The sequence below is a fragment of the Salpingoeca rosetta genome (assembly GCF_000188695.1).
Source record: "Salpingoeca rosetta unplaced genomic scaffold supercont1.11, whole genome shotgun sequence".
In the NCBI taxonomy this organism is placed as follows: Eukaryota; class Choanoflagellata; order Craspedida; family Salpingoecidae; genus Salpingoeca; species Salpingoeca rosetta.
This window is the reverse complement of record NW_004754923.1, coordinates 1,094,369-1,111,181: the sequence shown is the minus strand read 5'-3', so window position 1 is coordinate 1,111,181 and position 16,813 is coordinate 1,094,369. Positions and strand designations below refer to the sequence as shown.

General features: G+C 55.4%; 4 protein-coding genes across 4 annotated transcripts in view; 2 read left to right on the top strand and 2 right to left on the bottom strand.

Moving 5' to 3' along the window:
• Nucleotides 1-191: 191 nt before the first annotated feature.
• PTSG_04950 (uncharacterized protein) lies at nucleotides 192-2,630 on the bottom strand (the record flags this gene model as incomplete). The annotated part of the gene is made up of 9 exons (XM_004994208.1): nucleotides 192-228; nucleotides 450-517; nucleotides 661-758; nucleotides 1,040-1,118; nucleotides 1,412-1,536; nucleotides 1,716-1,798; nucleotides 1,959-2,035; nucleotides 2,230-2,307; nucleotides 2,592-2,630. The coding sequence occupies 9 exons, from the start codon at nucleotides 2,628-2,630 to the stop codon at nucleotides 192-194; spliced, it is 684 nt and encodes a 227-aa protein (XP_004994265.1).
• Nucleotides 2,631-2,936: 306 nt separating this feature from the next.
• On the top strand, nucleotides 2,937-5,441 carry PTSG_04949 (uncharacterized protein). The gene is made up of 5 exons (XM_004994207.1): nucleotides 2,937-3,413; nucleotides 3,844-4,017; nucleotides 4,317-4,362; nucleotides 4,623-4,711; nucleotides 4,931-5,441. The coding sequence occupies exons 1-5, from the start codon at nucleotides 2,970-2,972 to the stop codon at nucleotides 5,153-5,155; spliced, it is 978 nt and encodes a 325-aa protein (XP_004994264.1). The 5' UTR covers nucleotides 2,937-2,969; the 3' UTR covers nucleotides 5,156-5,441.
• A 137-nt stretch (nucleotides 5,442-5,578) lies between these two features.
• Nucleotides 5,579-10,907, bottom strand: PTSG_04948 (uncharacterized protein). Its single transcript, XM_004994206.1, has 15 exons — nucleotides 10,718-10,907; nucleotides 9,885-10,142; nucleotides 9,392-9,503; nucleotides 9,161-9,209; nucleotides 8,865-8,945; nucleotides 8,663-8,708; nucleotides 8,206-8,312; nucleotides 7,949-8,005; nucleotides 7,517-7,740; nucleotides 7,173-7,257; nucleotides 6,775-6,894; nucleotides 6,533-6,594; nucleotides 6,335-6,416; nucleotides 6,009-6,088; nucleotides 5,579-5,803 (listed from the first exon to the last, which is right to left on the bottom strand). The coding sequence occupies exons 1-15, from the start codon at nucleotides 10,840-10,842 to the stop codon at nucleotides 5,630-5,632; spliced, it is 1,662 nt and encodes a 553-aa protein (XP_004994263.1). The 5' UTR covers nucleotides 10,843-10,907; the 3' UTR covers nucleotides 5,579-5,629.
• A 1,604-nt stretch (nucleotides 10,908-12,511) lies between these two features.
• Nucleotides 12,512-16,813, top strand: part of PTSG_04947 (uncharacterized protein) — a 6,235-nt gene continuing 1,933 nt past the window's right edge. Inside the window, exons 1-6 of the mRNA XM_004994205.1 lie at nucleotides 12,512-13,371; nucleotides 13,936-14,070; nucleotides 14,541-14,612; nucleotides 14,917-14,982; nucleotides 15,200-15,289; nucleotides 15,698-16,756. Of these exons, the coding sequence (XP_004994262.1) occupies nucleotides 13,180-13,371; nucleotides 13,936-14,070; nucleotides 14,541-14,612; nucleotides 14,917-14,982; nucleotides 15,200-15,289; nucleotides 15,698-16,756 (1,614 nt within the window). The 5' untranslated portion in view covers nucleotides 12,512-13,179. The remainder of the gene's footprint in view (nucleotides 13,372-13,935; nucleotides 14,071-14,540; nucleotides 14,613-14,916; nucleotides 14,983-15,199; nucleotides 15,290-15,697; nucleotides 16,757-16,813) is intronic.

Below are 16,813 nucleotides of genomic sequence, written 5' to 3'. Positions count from 1 at the left end.
GTGAAAGAGGCCCTTGTTTGTGGTGTTTGTGTGAGGTTGTATTGTATGGTGTAGGGGGAAGAGCGTGCACACAACACGCACGTTGAAGGCTGAGCGCGCAAGTGAGCGTTCGTCAGAGCCACACAAACGTGAGGCAGTTGCGGAAAAGTTGCAATTGCACAAACAAAAGGAGTGCAGTGATGGTTGGCGGATTAGTTGGTGGTGTCCCAGGTGATCTTGATGGTGGACCTGTTCGGGGTGGAGGAGAGGAAAGAGGGGGGGGGGGAGGAGAGAGGAGAGGGATGTCGTGGGCAGTGTGCGGTGAGTCATGCACCGGCATGCAACAACAAAGCGTGAGCGAATTGGGCCGTGATTTGACACGCACAGGTGGCAGCAACAGTGGGGATAGAGTGGCAGACAGGTCACTATCATCATGCAGCGTGCGGTGACATGTGGAAACGCTGACGTACTCGTCCACGATGTGGGCGCGGTTGTTGCAGACGTCGTCGACGTAAGCAGTGGTCCACTGGGGGCTGACCTGCACGCACGTGTCGCACGCAGCAAACACACACCGCAAACACGCGGGCGTCACTGGAGCGTACGTTGATAACAGCGCCGACTACGCCAACCAGCATCCGTTCACAGCACACATACACACACACAATGGCTTGGGGAACGTACCGTCTGGTTGTTGTATTGGACCTTAATGTCGTAGAAGGTGACCTCACCATCTGGAGGATACTGGTCGCAGTCCCACTCCTTCTCAAACACAAAGTACACTGGTGGGTGGTGGAGCGATTTGGATGGGTGGTGAACAGCGGTGGTTAGAGGGGTTGATGACATGAAGTGGGAGAGAGCAACGGCGAAAGAAGGTGTGCTTTGTTGTGCAACCAACGCTATCATAGAGTCGTTTGCGACAGGACAAACGCTCAAACGACAGCAGTGTACGTCAGACCAGCAGAGCAAAGAAGTGCGTTCGCCACTGGCAACAACAACAACAACAGCAGGTAGCAGCAGCAGTCGTAGTAGTAGCAGCGATGAGAACACGCTGCTCGCTTACCAATGGTGTACTTCTTGTAGTCGCCACCAGAGCGCTGCACGGGGATCTCCGTCGTCACGCTCCAGCCATCGTTCATGTCCTGAAGGGGGGGGCAAGGGATGCAGGGCACAAACAAAGCCCGTGTCGTGTGAGGGTTTGGGGTACGGCAGAAGAAGGTGTTGCGAGAATGGCTCCTGGTTATTGGAGTGATGGCAGTGTGGAGCTACAATGCAAACCCCAAGGTGCACAAAGCCTCATGCATGCGTGGCTCACACACACACACACACACACACACACACACACACACACACACACACACACACACACATGCACACATGCACACACACACATGCACACACACACATACCAACACACGTATGCATATTCACACACCTTGTGGAACACCGTGTATGAGTTCTTGGACGGGTTGTAGGAGACGGAGCCAAAGAGCACATCGCCGGGGCGCACAACGTGGGCCTCGCTGTTGTAGTTGTGGGTGGGCACCCACTGGAAATACTCTGCATCACACAGGTGTGCGTGTTGTTGTACAGCAGCGTTAGACGGCATCTGAGGATTGTGGTGCAGTGGCCAGCACACTGCTGCATCCACACAACACGCACACGAGCGCACGAATGCACAGAACACGTACACGAGCGCATGGATGCACACGCACACGCACACGCACGCATACACAAACCGTTGTAGATCTGCCACTGATTGCCAGTCCAAGGGTTGACGGGCTGGATGAGGTTGAGGTTGTCAGAGGTCTCAATGCCAAACCTGGTGGATGAGAAGCAATGGATGGCATTGTGAGGCATGAAAGATCGGCACACACACGCGCGCATGCACTCACACACACACATATGCACTCACAAAATACACTCACTCACGCACACACGCATGCACACACACACACACACTCACATCACACACGACTGACCAAGGGGAGAAGAAGGCGCCCCCACGGCGAGGGTTGGAGCCAACCCGCCACTTGGCCTCAATGTACGTGATGATACCCTTCAGAGGCGCAGCGCGAGAGAACGTCGCATGAGAGGAGTGATGTGTGATGCAGCGTGTGCGTGTGTGTGTGTGTGTGTGTGTGTGTGTGTGTGTGTGTGTGTGTGTGTGTGTGTGTGTGCATGTACTTGAGGTGCAAAGTGTGTTTGTTTCAGTGCACTGCTTGATTGACATGCAACACCCACTGAACCAACCTCGCCGCTTGGGTTGACACCCTTGGCGTAGCCAAGCCATCCCTCAGCGGGATCTTGGGCGACGGCGCAGCCAGCCACCTACACACACGCACAAACAAAGTGCAAGACAACAGCGTTGTTGTTTGGTTTGGTCAGCGACGCGGATGTGGGCCAGCGTGTGTGTGCCAGTGTGTGCATTTGTCAGTGTGTGTGTGTGTGCGTGTGTGCGCGCGCGCGCAGTCTGGGAATGTGCAGATGTGTGTGCAGATGTGTGTGCAGATGTGTGTGCAGATGTGTGTGCAGCGTTCACACATGCATCGTATCATGCCAGACACACAAACAACCAAACACACAACCACATGCATCACAACATCAGTGCTCACCGCAAGGAGGAGGAGAAGAGCAGCAGATGGCACCAACATCGCAGCGATCTTGGAGCAGCAAACAAAACAGTGGAGGAAAATGCAATGCGTTTCGTGCTGTCGATTTCATTATCCACCGTGGCTGTCCTTCTTTGGTTCGTGCTTGTTGATCTCTGCGTTGCTTTCCACCAGCCCTCATCCATCCACAGCATCAGCGGGCTTCCATCCACCCACCCATCAACGCTTGCTTCATCCCCGAGACCAGCCAACAAACTGTAACAGGGCCAAAAGCTCAAGGACCTGACGGCCTTGTTTCCAGCAGACAAGCGGACAAACATGGCGGCCAGATTGATGCGAGGAAGAACAGTTGCGGCGGCCGCCACAGCTGCGGGGAGGGGGATGGCGACGTCGGGAGGCTCAATGGCAGCAGTGGCAACGAGGAGTGTGCAGGGGGAAAGCTATGGTGCTCTTGAGCGCTCACGCCCTCCTCGGTGGCAGCCAGGAAGACAACAACAGGTGCGATCGCAGGCGCATGTCGCTTACCAGGCCAGCGTGCTGGGCTGGCAGTTTGACTTTGAGACGCCAGAGTCCTGGCTTGAGACACAGGCGATCCCAGACCTGCGCGAGCAGCTGATGGAGGACGGTTTCCTGCAGATCAACGGCGTTCTTACGCCGCGCGAGCTGAAGCTGTACAAGCGCCTGTACAAGGCGTTCCTCAACGGCACCATCGACAGCGAGCTGCATCGGCACGATCTTGGGTCTCATCAGCCCGCACAGACAAACGAGCACGAAAACGTCATGCAGATTATGTGGCCCAGCGACTACGTCAAGCACCTCGCCCAAGTGAGACTGTATGTGTGCGTGTGTTTGTGTGTCTGTGAGTAGGTGTGTCTGTGCGTTGGTGTGCGTGTGTGTGTGTGTGTGTCTTTGTGTGTCTTTGTGTGTCTTTGTGTGTGTGCGTAGGTGTGCGTGTCTGTGTCTGTCTGTGTGTGTGTGTGTGTGTGTGTGTGTGTGTGTGTGTGTGTGTGTGTGTGTGTGTGTGTGTGTGTGTGTGTGTATGTGTGTGTGCGTGCGTGCGTGCGTGAGGAAGAGAGTTCCTGTTTCGTGGGCTTTTCCCCACCTCCTCTTGTTCCTCCCCCCCCCCCTGTTCTGCTCCCGTCTCCTTACACAACCATCATCGGAGAGCACTCGCGTGCGATTGCACGATGTGCTGCTCTGCTCACGTTGAATGCGCCCCCTCCTCACTACATGCATGGCATTGAAACCGCTGCAGGGTGCAATTCACTCCCGGACAGCACTTCTGGCGCGTGTGCTTGTTGGTGATGAGATGACATTCGACTTTGACATGCTCATCGCCAAGGGACCGCACACCAACACTGCCGTGCCATGGCACCAGGACCAGGCGTACTGGCCTGACCTCCCAGATACCCGCGCCCTCTCATTCTGGGTGCGGCGGACTTGGGCTTGGTGCTGTGTCTGTGTGTCTCTTTCTCTGTCTGTGTCTGTGTGTGTGTGTCTGTGCGTACATCTGCGGCTGTGTCTGTGCGTACATCTGCGGCTGCGTCTGTGTGCGTGCGTGTGTCTTTCTGTCTGTCAGTGTCTATTTGTGCCCATCTGCCTGCCAGCGTGCATGACTGCCTTCTTGTTTGTAGCTTCCTCTTCCTTCCTCATTCGCCCCCTTTATGTACACGCCCCTTGCTGTCATGTCACTGCCTGCGTTGATGTCAATCGCCGACTGATATTCAGGTGGCCATCGACGAGGCGACACCAAGCAACGGTTGCATGCAGTTTGGTACGTTGGTTGTTTGTGTCACACTGTACTGGCTGCTGAACTTCCCCCCCCCCCCTCCTTGACACCACCTGAGTAGCAAGATGAGGAGGACGGGGAAAAAAGGGACACATGCACCGGTCACTGGCACTGCTGCTCGTGTCGCTCTATGAAGCTGTGATTGCTCAACGCCTTGCTTTGTCCTCCTGTTCCTGTGCACACACACACACACACACACACACACACACACACACACACACACACACACCGCTCTGGCTGTTTAGTCCCTGGAAGCCATCTTGCTCCTCTGCATCCACACGTGCCTGCAAGCGAGGGACATCACGTCCTCTCCACAACACAGGACATTGATGATGTGAGGGTTTTACGACAACACGCCCTTTCTGCTTGACCTAAATTCCACTTGCACACGTCTCACTGCCTCGTTCCTTCTGAACACACACACACACACACTCACTCACACACATACACATACACACGCATGCATACATTCACGCGCATACATGCGCTCACAAATGAACGCAAATACAAACCCCCTCCCCCCCCCCCTCCTTGTTGCAAACTTCTTTCGCAGAGCAAACGTTGTGTGATTCCGTTGCCTGCAGGCTCGTGCACGGCCCACTTTGGGAACACATTGCACGGGACGGGCGGCAACACAACGGATGCTTGGCGTCGTGCCTTCATCGTCAACTACAGGCCGTGGGCCATGGTGCAGTTTATGCGGCAGCGCGGCTTTGATCACGGCCGTGCAGGCGTCAACAGCGCCGGCGAGAGCAGAGAGCACGGCCAAGTGGTGTGACGACGACACCCGACACACCTCCGGTGGCAGCATTGCCCATCCACTATTCTCCGTCTCCGAACCACTGCCGCAACGGCTGCTCTGGCCAAGCAGTGTCATGCACGGCGATGGCGCCGCGTTGCAGGCCTGCCGTTGTGCGCTTTCCCATTCTGTTCATAGTCAGCCACACTCGTGGTGTGCCACAACATCCCTCACATCACACGAACAAGTCAGCACGTGTCCATTCACCACTCTGTTTTGCTAATTGGGTTTCTGTCAGGGGTCGCACTCAAAATAAACAAACAGCTTTCATTGCAACACGAACAATTGTCACGGACCATGCCAGCAACGCAGAATGATGTGAATCAACACTGAAACAGCACTGCACGTCCGCCAGGCCTTTGCTCGTACACGTGCACACACGACATGTTTTATCACAGCTCCCCCCCCCCCGTGTCAGCATGCAACGTGCATTTGCGCGTGCGTTTTCACACGTTAGAGGGATTGCACGAGGTCGGTGAGTCGCTGAAGACGGGCAGATCGCGCCGCTTCGTCGACATCACGTGCGCTGCTAGCGATGGTGCTGGACTTGCTGCTCTTGGACGCTGTGGACTGCTTGATGCGGCCGCCACCCTGGTTTCTTGCACGATGCATGCGCTTCTCGAATGCCTGCAGGCAAGCATTAGAAACGAAGAGTCGGTAGGTCCGTGTGATTGAAACAGCGAACAGATCACAAAACAACGAGGCGCGAAATGAGCGCGAGGGCCCCACAGTTCGGGGTCAAACCACACACACACCAAAAGGGTGCAGAGAGACGCATGCCGCCCGCACAGGCAAACATCCTTCCCTGCACGCAACCAACACATGGTGTCACCTTGAGCGCCTCTGCGGCTTCGCGCTTGACGGCAGCGGACCGAGACGAACCGCCGTTGGTGGACAGATGCCGCAAGGACCCTGACAGTTTGTAAGTGCGGGTGTGTGTGTGAATGTGTGTGTGTGTGTGTGTGCGTGTGCGTGTGTGTGTGTGTGTGCGTGTGCGTGTGTGTGTGCGTGTGCGTGTGTATGTGCGTGCGTGCATTGTGTGTGCGTGTGTGCATTGTGTGTGAATGTGTTTGCTGGGTGCAACACGGTATATCGCACACGCCATGTCGCTCACACGATACACAAAACAATGCAAACAGAACAATACACAAAGATCACCTTCAAGGTTGAAATGGTTGTCTTCTGCGAGGGCAATGACGGGCTCTCTGCCGCTCAACAGATGCCGCAAACAGCAACACGCCTATGTGTGCATGGTAACAGCAAGTGCGAGTTTAACGAACGAACAAGGGGCGGGGGCAGCAATACAAGAGTGACTCAAACCAGCACAACTCTAAGCATTTGAGCCACCGCTCGCACCTGAGACACGGAGAGTTCATCCAAGTCGGCCAGCACCATTTGAAACAGCATCTCCAGACCCCCTTCACCAGCAGGGCCAGCAGCATGTGCGTCATGTACATATGGGAGAATGTGTGTGGTAGTGTGCATGTGCATGTGTGTGTGTGTGTGCGTGAGGGCGCTTTAGGGGCCACATTCATACTCCAACAAAAGCGCGACACACACACACACGCATGTACACACACACACACATTGTCGCTGACCTTGATCGATGACTTGGTGGTGCTCCCCTCCTTCACACAAACTCAAAAGCACAGAGGAGACCTCAGGCAGATGCATCTTGCCTTGAATCGACTGCGCAAGATCCACAATCACCGCAAGGCCTGAACACAAAAGCGTATGTGTGTGTGTGTGTGTGAATGCGCGATGACTTATTCAAACAGTAGGGACGGACAGCAACCAGGACTGCATCAACCAGTCCCACTTTCTTGTGTTGCATGACGTCGGGCTTCTATCCGCCACACGCACCTACACGCACCTACACACACACACACGCACACAGACACACACACACACGCACACAGACACAGACACACACACACACACACACACACACACAGCTCACGCACTCGCATGCGCCACACCACCCAGCAGGGCCCACCTTCGAGGCTCAGGAATGCCAAGCAAACGTGGTCCGACTCCAACAGCACTGTTGCGATGGCCAGCAGCGTCGCACTCACAACATCCTGCACACACACCCCATGCATAATTGGGTTTGCAAAGGAAAACAAGGCAAGACGGATCACAGCTCTGTGTGAGTGCAGCTGTGGAAGTTTGAAACGTACTGCGCACCGTATGCACACACACACACACACACACACACACACACACACACACACACACACACACACACACACACACACACACACACACACACACACACACACACGCACACAAAATCACACACACACACACACAAACGCAGCAATGATCAAGGTGACGCACGTGACTTTGCCGTTGTTGCGTTGCCGTGTCGTCGTCAGCATCCACCGCATTGATCACAGATGCAGTTGTCTTGGTCGGGCTGACGGGAGGTGTGCGCTTTGATTGCTGCTGCTGTTGCTGCTGGTGGGGGTGGGGGTGGTGACGACGCGGGAGCTTTGGGCTGGCACGCCCTGTGATTGCTGGAAGGGAAAAGCCAGAGCTTCTGGAGCTGCGGTCCTCATTCTCTGCAGCGAGAAACGTATAAAACGCAGCAGGTGAAACGTGAGGCAGCAGTGACAAGGCTGACAGGAAGGATGGGATTCGATGATGTGCGATACGGCAATGAAGTTTGTGGACACGAGCGAATCGACTGGCCAAGCAGGTGAAGCGAGAAGATCAATGTGAATATGGTGGATGCACGGCTGTGAGCGACATTGTGTGATACATACGTACCCCAGGCTGTTGCGGCGTTGTTCAGCATGGAAATAGCCAGTTCAAAGAAGCGCGCGTCTGGGAAAACAAGAGACATGGTTCAACGCAGAGAAAGAAGGCCGCCAATTCAGATACGTGAGTTCAAGCTTCGCACCTCCGCATCGTCGTGCCTTGGCAGTCGCTTGGCCGCACATGCGCCACATGCACATTGACAGAAGAACGCGCGCATGCTCGCACATTTGTGTAGCTCGTCAACACACCAGATGGAACACACACACCTGCAATCTCTTGTCTCAGCCCAGAGTTCTCTGCGAGAAGGGTGATGACTGCGAGTGCTTGGGCTTGGCTGGAGAGGCTCTTTCGTACACGCTTGGTTTCGTGTGCACTATCACAAGTTGCAACGCACACACAACAAGCGTCAGAACTCGCTCTTTGTGCACGCAGACATATGTGCAAGCGTGTTTACACGTACGTGTATAGGTGTATGTGTGTGTGTGTGTGGTTCATGTTGGCGCTGGCGGTCGTTGTTGAGTCGAGAACGCACGCGTGTCCAAGCCACGACAAGCTCACACTCTCTATCAATACACACGCTGACACACACACACACACACAAACACACACAAACACACACACACGCACGCACGCTGACACACACACACACACACAAACACACACAAACACGCACACACACACACACAAACACACACACAAACACACACACACACATACACGGACCTGATGAACTTGATGAGCGTGGGGACAGCGCTCAAGTGCTGGAGTTCTTTGTGGAGCGCAAGATGCCAAGCACAGGCCATGCTGCATGTGAGAATGGTGGAAAGCCTTGCATGCAGGCAAGCCAACCCCGTCACGCAGTCGACATTGATGTCGCTTGTTCTCGTTCATCCATACGTGTCGGGCGAGATAGCAAGAAGCTTACCCTCAGTGGCCACTGCGTGCTCCTCGCACAACAGCACATTCAAACAATTCAGGATGCTTTCAGCGAGATCATTCGCACAGCCTGCATGCATGTGTGCACGAGATTGGTGCCGTGATTAGTGCATGTGTAAGCACTTACAGCATGACGCAGGGCGTGTGTTTGAAGGCGGGATGGGGGATGATCCATCCATGCAAGCACATGGAACGTCACCCATCCATCCAAAAAGGCACATGCGCTGCGAAGCAACCTCGCTTCAGCAATGGCCTGAAGCATGTGTGCATGCACGCACACCATACCGTTGCGGAGCTGGGCCAAGCATGCAGCCAGGCCTTCATCGCGCGTAAACTGCCACAACAGGTGCAGGGAGGGATAGATAGATTACAAACAACACGTGCATGTGTGAGTGGGGGCGAAAGGAAGACAGGGGTGGCTGTGACGTGACATGTGGATGGGCACGTGCTGGGGAATACAAAGGGCTGTGGTGGGCACAAGACAACAAGAGGTTCATGCCCTTGTGCTTCTTCAACCTTGCGACGTGCGTGTGGTTCCAGAAACAGCGCAGCCAGACATTCTGCAGCTGGGCGAGCAAGCTGAGGAGGCTGGTCAAGCCGCAGCTTTTCAACAAGCACATCCACGGCCCTAGTTGAATATGTTTGTACATTGTTGTGCGTGTGTGTGTGTGTGCGTGTATGTATGTGTGTGTGTGTGCGCGCGTGTATGTATGTGTGTGTATGTGGGTGTGGGTGTGTAGGTGTATGTATGTGTATGTGTGAATATGCGTGAATGTGTGTGAATGTGTGTGTGTAGGTGTGTGTGGCGTTGGTTGTTTGGTGAGGGAATGACTTGGTGCGTCAAGACACAAAACCACACACATGTATGTGTAGACGCACATCACATCACTCAACCTCCTCCCTCATTCTATTCCATCCTTGCCGCAGCCTCTCCAAAGAGCACTCTCGTACAACACCACGCACGCACGCACTCACACAGACTCTCATCACTCACATTCGCAAAACGCACTCTGCTTCGTTGAGTATGGCGAGTTTGCGACGAGCGTAAGGGCTCCGACACGTGATTGCGGATACGCAGTTCAACAGGACTGTCTGATGTTGTTGGGACAACTCCACGCGCAGCTGCTGGCTGAAGTAGTCCACGAGCATGTCCAGCTCCTCGTCTTCCTCGTCTTTCTCGTTTTGTTGCTGGGTTGTGTGTTCAGGCATGGTGGTGCCCACACAGATAGCCCACAGTGCCTTTAAGCATGCATGCTGCACCCTTGGGCTGGTGGTAGCGAGTTTAAACGCGACAAGTGAGTGTGTGAGGTGTGTGTGTGTGTGGGGGGGGGGGGTGGGGGGATGATGAAATGAGGATGAGGGTGCTTATTGTTATGTGCTGGCCAGTTTCGTGTGAAAAGAACAACCACAGTGACTGCACTGGCTGTAGCCGATGTGAGTCAGAGTCATCTCAACAGACAGAGAGGGAGGAAAGGACGCAGAGACGGGGACAGGGAGACAGGGAGACAGGGAGACAGGGAGACAGGGAGACAGGGAGACAGGGAGACAGGGAGACACAGACAGAGAGACAAAGAGAGAGAGAGACAGACAGACAGAGACAAAGAGAGAGAGAGAGAGAGAGAGACGCACTCTCACCCATGCACACCCACAACACAACACGTAGTCAACATACACACGTACACATACACATGTAAACGTACACATACACAAACACATACACGTACAGAAACACTCAACCCTCCCTCAACAACAAAAACACGTCCGAGTACGACCACGCTCAACCACCTCACTGGCACGCAGCACAACCTTTGCCCATCTCCCTTCCCTTCCGCAGACACAAACCTGGTGTCGCCCCATGTTGTGAGTGGCTGCAAGAAGGGCCGCAACTCCGACAGCAGCAGTGGCGGATCGGCCTTGAGCACTGTCTCCTCGCAGCCGCGACAAAACCGCTCACACACCACATCCATCCTCGTTGTGTGCAACAACAAACAGCGCCTCGCTTCTTCGTTCTTGTATCCAGGCAGCAGGGTGCTTTTGTTTTGTGTGTTCGCTGACTCAGCAGATTCGCTCTCCCGCCTGTTGTTGTTGTTTGTTTTCAAATCGCGCGGCGCCAACGCGTGCGGAAAATTCGTTGTGTGGCGTTGAACACACACGCGCGCGTGCGCGTGGGCAATCAACGAACAGATTTTACGTTAGAAGCAGCCGCCATTCCTCACCAACGCGACGCAATCTGCAGGTACTGACCAACTCGCGTGGTTGCTTGACAACAACGTTGCCAAGTCGTGGGTTGTGATGGACAAAGCGGCGTGGCTTGTTTTGCATGCAGGCACGAGGAAGTGCAAGTTTCACTTTTCCCGCCAGCCAGTTTGCCCCACTATTCACCCTCTTCGCCACCCACGCATGACGCACTTCCGACCACGCAGACACAGGGGAGCAGGAGAGGAGGAGAGGAGGAGAAACGCACGCGCGAACTGGAGTGCCCAGGGTCAAAACCGCTCATGTTTTGCTGTTGCGAAGCACTTCCATTCGCACCTCTGGTGTGCCCCGGAGCGTTGTGAAGCACTTCCTTTGTCTTTGTCGTGTGCATTTTCGTGCTGTGCTCGGAATCCTGCTTGCACACGCAACCATGCCAAACGGCATTACGCGGTCCTTTGTTTTGTCCGCCCAACATCAAGCAATAATCTCAACCATGCCTCAACCACGCACGCTACGCGCCTAACCGAAATCCGCGCGAGGTTTTGACGCTTTGACGACCGGGCCCGCCACACTTCCCAAACACTTCCCCCCAACCAACCCACGCAACCGACAACGCGAACTAACACCAACAAAGGGCACACAATACACACACACACTGGCCAAAGAAGCAAAAACCCCAAAAGCAAGCCACACTCGGGCTTGGTTGTTGTTTTTTCGCTGGGTGGGTGGTGTGGCTCTTGGACAAGAAAATAGGCAGGCAAGCAAGAAGGAAGCCAAGCAAGGAAGCTGAGGCTGGACGCGCGGTGCGCCGTTCTTTTGGCTTGTTCTTCTTGTGTGTTGTTACATTTGCTCACCCTTGTGTGCCATCTTGCTTCTTGCCTGTTTAGCAGTCGCCACTGACTGGCTTTGTTGGCTCATCATTCACCACAACACCCACAACACCCTGCCTTACCACCACGAATACCAACACACACACCCTTTCCTCCTTTGTTTGGCTGCTGTGTTGGGTAGTCAGAGAGACAAGCACGCACGCGCGCCATCTCTTTGTCTCCCTTCCTTGTGGCCTTGAAGGCGGTGAGTGAAATGTGTCGTGAACTGCATGCCTCTCTTCCACCACCACTACCACCACCACCACTACCACCACCACTTTGTTCCTTTGTTCTGCCACTCCCTCACTTCATTTCACCCCACTTATCAATGACCTGGGTATCTCATTGCGACGCACACACACACACACACACACACACACACACACACACACCTCTCGTCAGGCCAAACACGAAACATCACACACTCTCCCATTTCTCTTCCAAGCCGCACTTCCAAACACAGGTTTGTCCTTTGTGTGTCTCTCTCCCGCTCTGCGCTTCCTGCCGTTGCTTGCGACTTGCTTCTCGTGCTTGAGTACGCGCAACCAAGCCGCTATTTCGCTCGCGGTGCTTGGTGTTGTTCTCTCCCGGGCCTTCTTGCGTCTTGCGTCTGCTCTCGCCATTTTCACGCTGCATCGTCGTCCTTGCTTTCGCTCGCTGCTTGATGAGAGTTTGATTCCGAAATAACACCGCCACCGCTCACACCCTGACCTGCTTGGCGTGCCTTCTTCTTCTTTCTTCTCTGTCCTCCTCCACATCCTCCGCATCCACATGCTTTCTCCCATTCTCTCCTTGCCGGCTCAAATTCCACCCTTCCAGCCATCTACACACGCCGAGACGCAGACCTATCCCGTTGACGCTTCCTCCTCCCACCACCACCGCCACGACTGCACCCACGCGCGCTCTCAACACCAATCACACGAGCCAGAGCTTGTGTTGTGTTTGCCTGAGCCTTGCCGCAGCGCAGTCCGTCCTCATTTTGCTGCTTTCATCTTCGCCTCGTTCCCATCAGCTTGAGGCGCGTCTGTGACCACCACCCTTCCCCTCTTATCGTTTTGTCTGTTGACCAGACCCCTGCCACCAACGCTCTCCTCCTCCTCCTCCTCCTTTCCTCCTCCCCCATTTCTCCCTCCTCTCTCGCTTCTTCTCCTTCGCTCTGTGAGTGCGAGTTCATCCGGAACCCGCTTTGCACACCACCCTCGATCGTGCCTGTGGCACAAGGGCATGCGCTGAGCTGCAATGTCCAACACATATCCCGGTGTGCCTGCTTCCTCCTCCTCCTCTTTTGCCTCGACATCCCTGTCTCCGCTGCAGCACTCTAGAACAGCAACTGCCAAGACAACCAACACCACGTCAAGAGCAACCCCCACGCCGCCGCCGCCCCGGCTCTCTGCTTCGCCGGAGGCACTCGCGGCAACCTTCCCATCAAAGGTGTGTGTGTGTGTGTGTGAACACAACGTTGTCGTCTTGTCTTTGTGGGTTCCCTTCCCTTCCCCGCGTCTGCTGTTTGTTCTTCTCTCGACAACAGACAGCACTTGCCAATGTGTGGCCGTTGAAACACGCACACGCACACACACACGCCGATATCAGCAGCAGCTGCAACACCCACCACCACCACCACCACCACCCTCTCGCAAGCGTTATCCAGCAACCGCCTTTGTTGGTTGGCGCTGTTGCTGGATGTTGTTGTTGTTGTTGTTTGTGTCAGCTCAAGCCACAAGCGCGCGAGACGTACTTTACTTTGTCAGGCAGACATTGAGTGCTTTGCCTCCATTTGCCACTTGCTTCTTTCTTTGGCGCTTGGCTCACTTCCACCAACACACCACTTGCTTGCTCGCGCGCACACGCATCCACATGTCGCCTATTCAACGGAAACTGTGTCTCTTGTGCCTTGTGTCTTGTGTCTGTGTTTGTGTGCTTGTGTGTTTATGTACGTTTCCATTTCTTCTCTCCCCTCCTCCTCCCCCTCCTCCTCGCCTTCTTTGTCTTCCACAGAAGGCATCGCACATTGTCGAAGCGCGCAGTTACCGCCGTGCAGCTGTCAAGTGCTTGCAACAAAGCGACGCCATCTCCGCCGCACACAACTACAACAAGGCCCTCGGCCTTCTCCGCTCAGGGTCACACTCGCTGGTACGTTGCCAACCACGCCACACACACACACACACACACACACACACACACACACACACTCTCTCTCTCTCTCTCTCTCTCTCTCTCTCTCTCTCTCTCTCTCTCTCTCTCTCTCTCTCTCTCTCTCTCTCTGTGTGCCCTTTGGGTGTTGGGTTTGCTTGCAAGCAAACGACATTCAACGGTCGTCGCTTGCTTTGTTCGTTGTTTTCTTTGTTTGGGTTTGATGTTGGTTGTGGGCATACACGTCATGAAGGATGAGTTCGTTACGCATACATTTCTCGCTCGTTCCCACACGCACGACCATGCTGTCTGTCTCCCCACACGCACATGTTTTCTGTCCCAACCACCATGTTGGCGACTACCAATCCCCATGCCGCCCCAACCATGATTGGAATGTGTTCACTGACCTACCTCTGTTCTTTGTTGTCATCTTCTTGCCATTGATCATCCTCTCCCTCCTCCTCATGCAGAGCGAAGAGGTGTCGATGTTGGTGGACCTTGCGCGGACTTTACTCAAGTCCAACCACGTTGACGAGGCTGAGGTGAGCTCGGTGTGTATGCGTGCCTGTGTGTGTGTGTGTGCCTGTGCCTGTGCCTGTGCCTGTGCCTGTGCCTGTGCCTGTGCCTGTGCCTGTGCCTGTGCCTGTACGCGCGCGCACGCGCACGCGCGTGTGTGTGTGTGTGTGTGTCTTCTATGTGTGACTCTGCCTGTCTAGCTGACTGTCGGTTAGCTGTCTTGTCTGCCCTACCTCCCCTACTTACCCCCGCCCCCGGCCCCCTTCTTCTCCTCCCTACCCGTCTCACCTCATCTCGTTCCATGCACTGGTTGTGCTCTTTGTTTGACAGCCTCACATTCGTCGAGCACACAACATCATCTCGAATAGCGACCAGCAACCCTCCTTCTCCGCAAAGGTGTGTGTATGTGTGTGTAAAACATGAACTGTGAATGTGCATTGCTTGCAATAATTCTGCATGAGTGAGCTCGCCGCTTTGGCTTGCTTGCTTGCCTATTCTTGCCTCATCTGAAATGAAACACTCACTCGCCCCCCTTGTGCCCCACTCACTCGCCCCCGCTTGTGCCCCATTTCTATATCGTCTTGCTATCCCTCCCCCCCCCCCCAAACAACAGCTGCGCTGGTCCTGCAGCTTCCTCTATGGCAAGGTCTCTCTGAAAAGAAGACAACACAGCCTCGCCGTCTCCCTCTTGAAAGACGCAAAGGTTTGTCTTGTCTACGTTATTGCTTGCGCTTCGTTGTGTTTTGCTGTGCTGGCATTGAGTGTCATCTCGTACATGCTCCCACCCCACCCCTTCCACTTCATTGTCCCTGCCTTCCTTTTCTCTCTCTGTCTCTCTCTCTCTCTCTCTCTCTCTCTCTCTCTCTCTCTCTCTCTCTCTCTCTCTCTCTCTCTCTCTCTCTCTCTCTCTCTCTCTCTCTCTCTCTCTCTCTCTCTCTCTCTCTCTCTCTCTCTCTCTCTCCATCCCTCCCTATCCGCTTTCTCGCACTCAAACTCACTCACACTCATCATTTCTCTGCTTCCTCTGCTTCCATACCCCCCCCCCCAACACACACACACATACACGCACACCTCTTTCTCTTCCTCTCTTTCCTCTTTGTGTTCCGCCCAGCGATTGTGCCGAGAAGCAGGTGACGACGACGCAGAGACGCTACGCATCACCAACATCACCCTGGCCCAGGCCGTGTGCGCGCGTGCACAGGTTGCGCAGTGCCAGCCCGTGGAGCTTGTCATGGCCCTCGACGCCGTCAAGGCGTACCTCGCCACGTTCCAGCCCACGGACACCACGCAGGAAGCCGCCGGCAAGCGCGCCCAGGCATACCACGTGCGCGCCATGCTGCACCGGCACATGAGCGAGGACGAGGAAGAGCGCAAGTGGCTGCACGAGACGCTCGTCCTCAACGAAGAGCACGGCGTGCTTTCCCAGGATAAGGCCGATGCCATCAAGGCGCGGTTCATGCACCTCTGCGCCGCCACGGGCAACGGCAGCGGTCAGCCGCGCGACGATGACGGTGACGACCTCCGCCTCTACAACAACTACGGGCGCCCGTACAGCCACAGCCATCCCCGCCACTCTCATCCACACCACAGCAATGGCTACGGCAACAGCAACGGTGTTGCGCACGCTGCCTCAAGCCGCTTTGCCGCGTTTGACGGCTACGCTGACGACCGCCATCGCAGCGGCAGCAACGCCTCGGCAGACATGGTTGCAGAATCGGCAGCACACGTGCGGCGCTCGCTCGCCCCGCGCTTCACCTTTGCTGCCTTTGACGAGCCACGCTCCTCCTCCACACCTGCCTCCTCCTCGTCAACCCCAATGGACACCCTGCTGCACGGCAGCCCGCACAGCCCGGCCTCCTCTGCCACTTCTCTGGCGTCCCATTCGGCCTCGCGCCCCACACAGCACCACAGCGGACGCCTGGGCCACTTTGCCCACCCAAACCCACATGTGTATGCGCTTGCGCACGCGGATGAGGCGCATGGCATCCGTGCTTCCTCGGTGCCCGTCACGCGGTCTTCCAGCCCCAGCCCGCGCGGCCAGCCTGGCTCCCAACGCAAGCGCTCCTTGCACAACTTCCCGCGCTCCTGCGCCTCCCATACCTGTATCCACTCCCCCGAACTGCACTCGCCGCGCCGTGTTCAATCCTCGGCAAACCTCTCCCCAAGCATGGTGCGTATCGCTTTTGCCTGTGTGTGTGTGGTGTGTGTGTGTGTGTGTGTGTGTGTG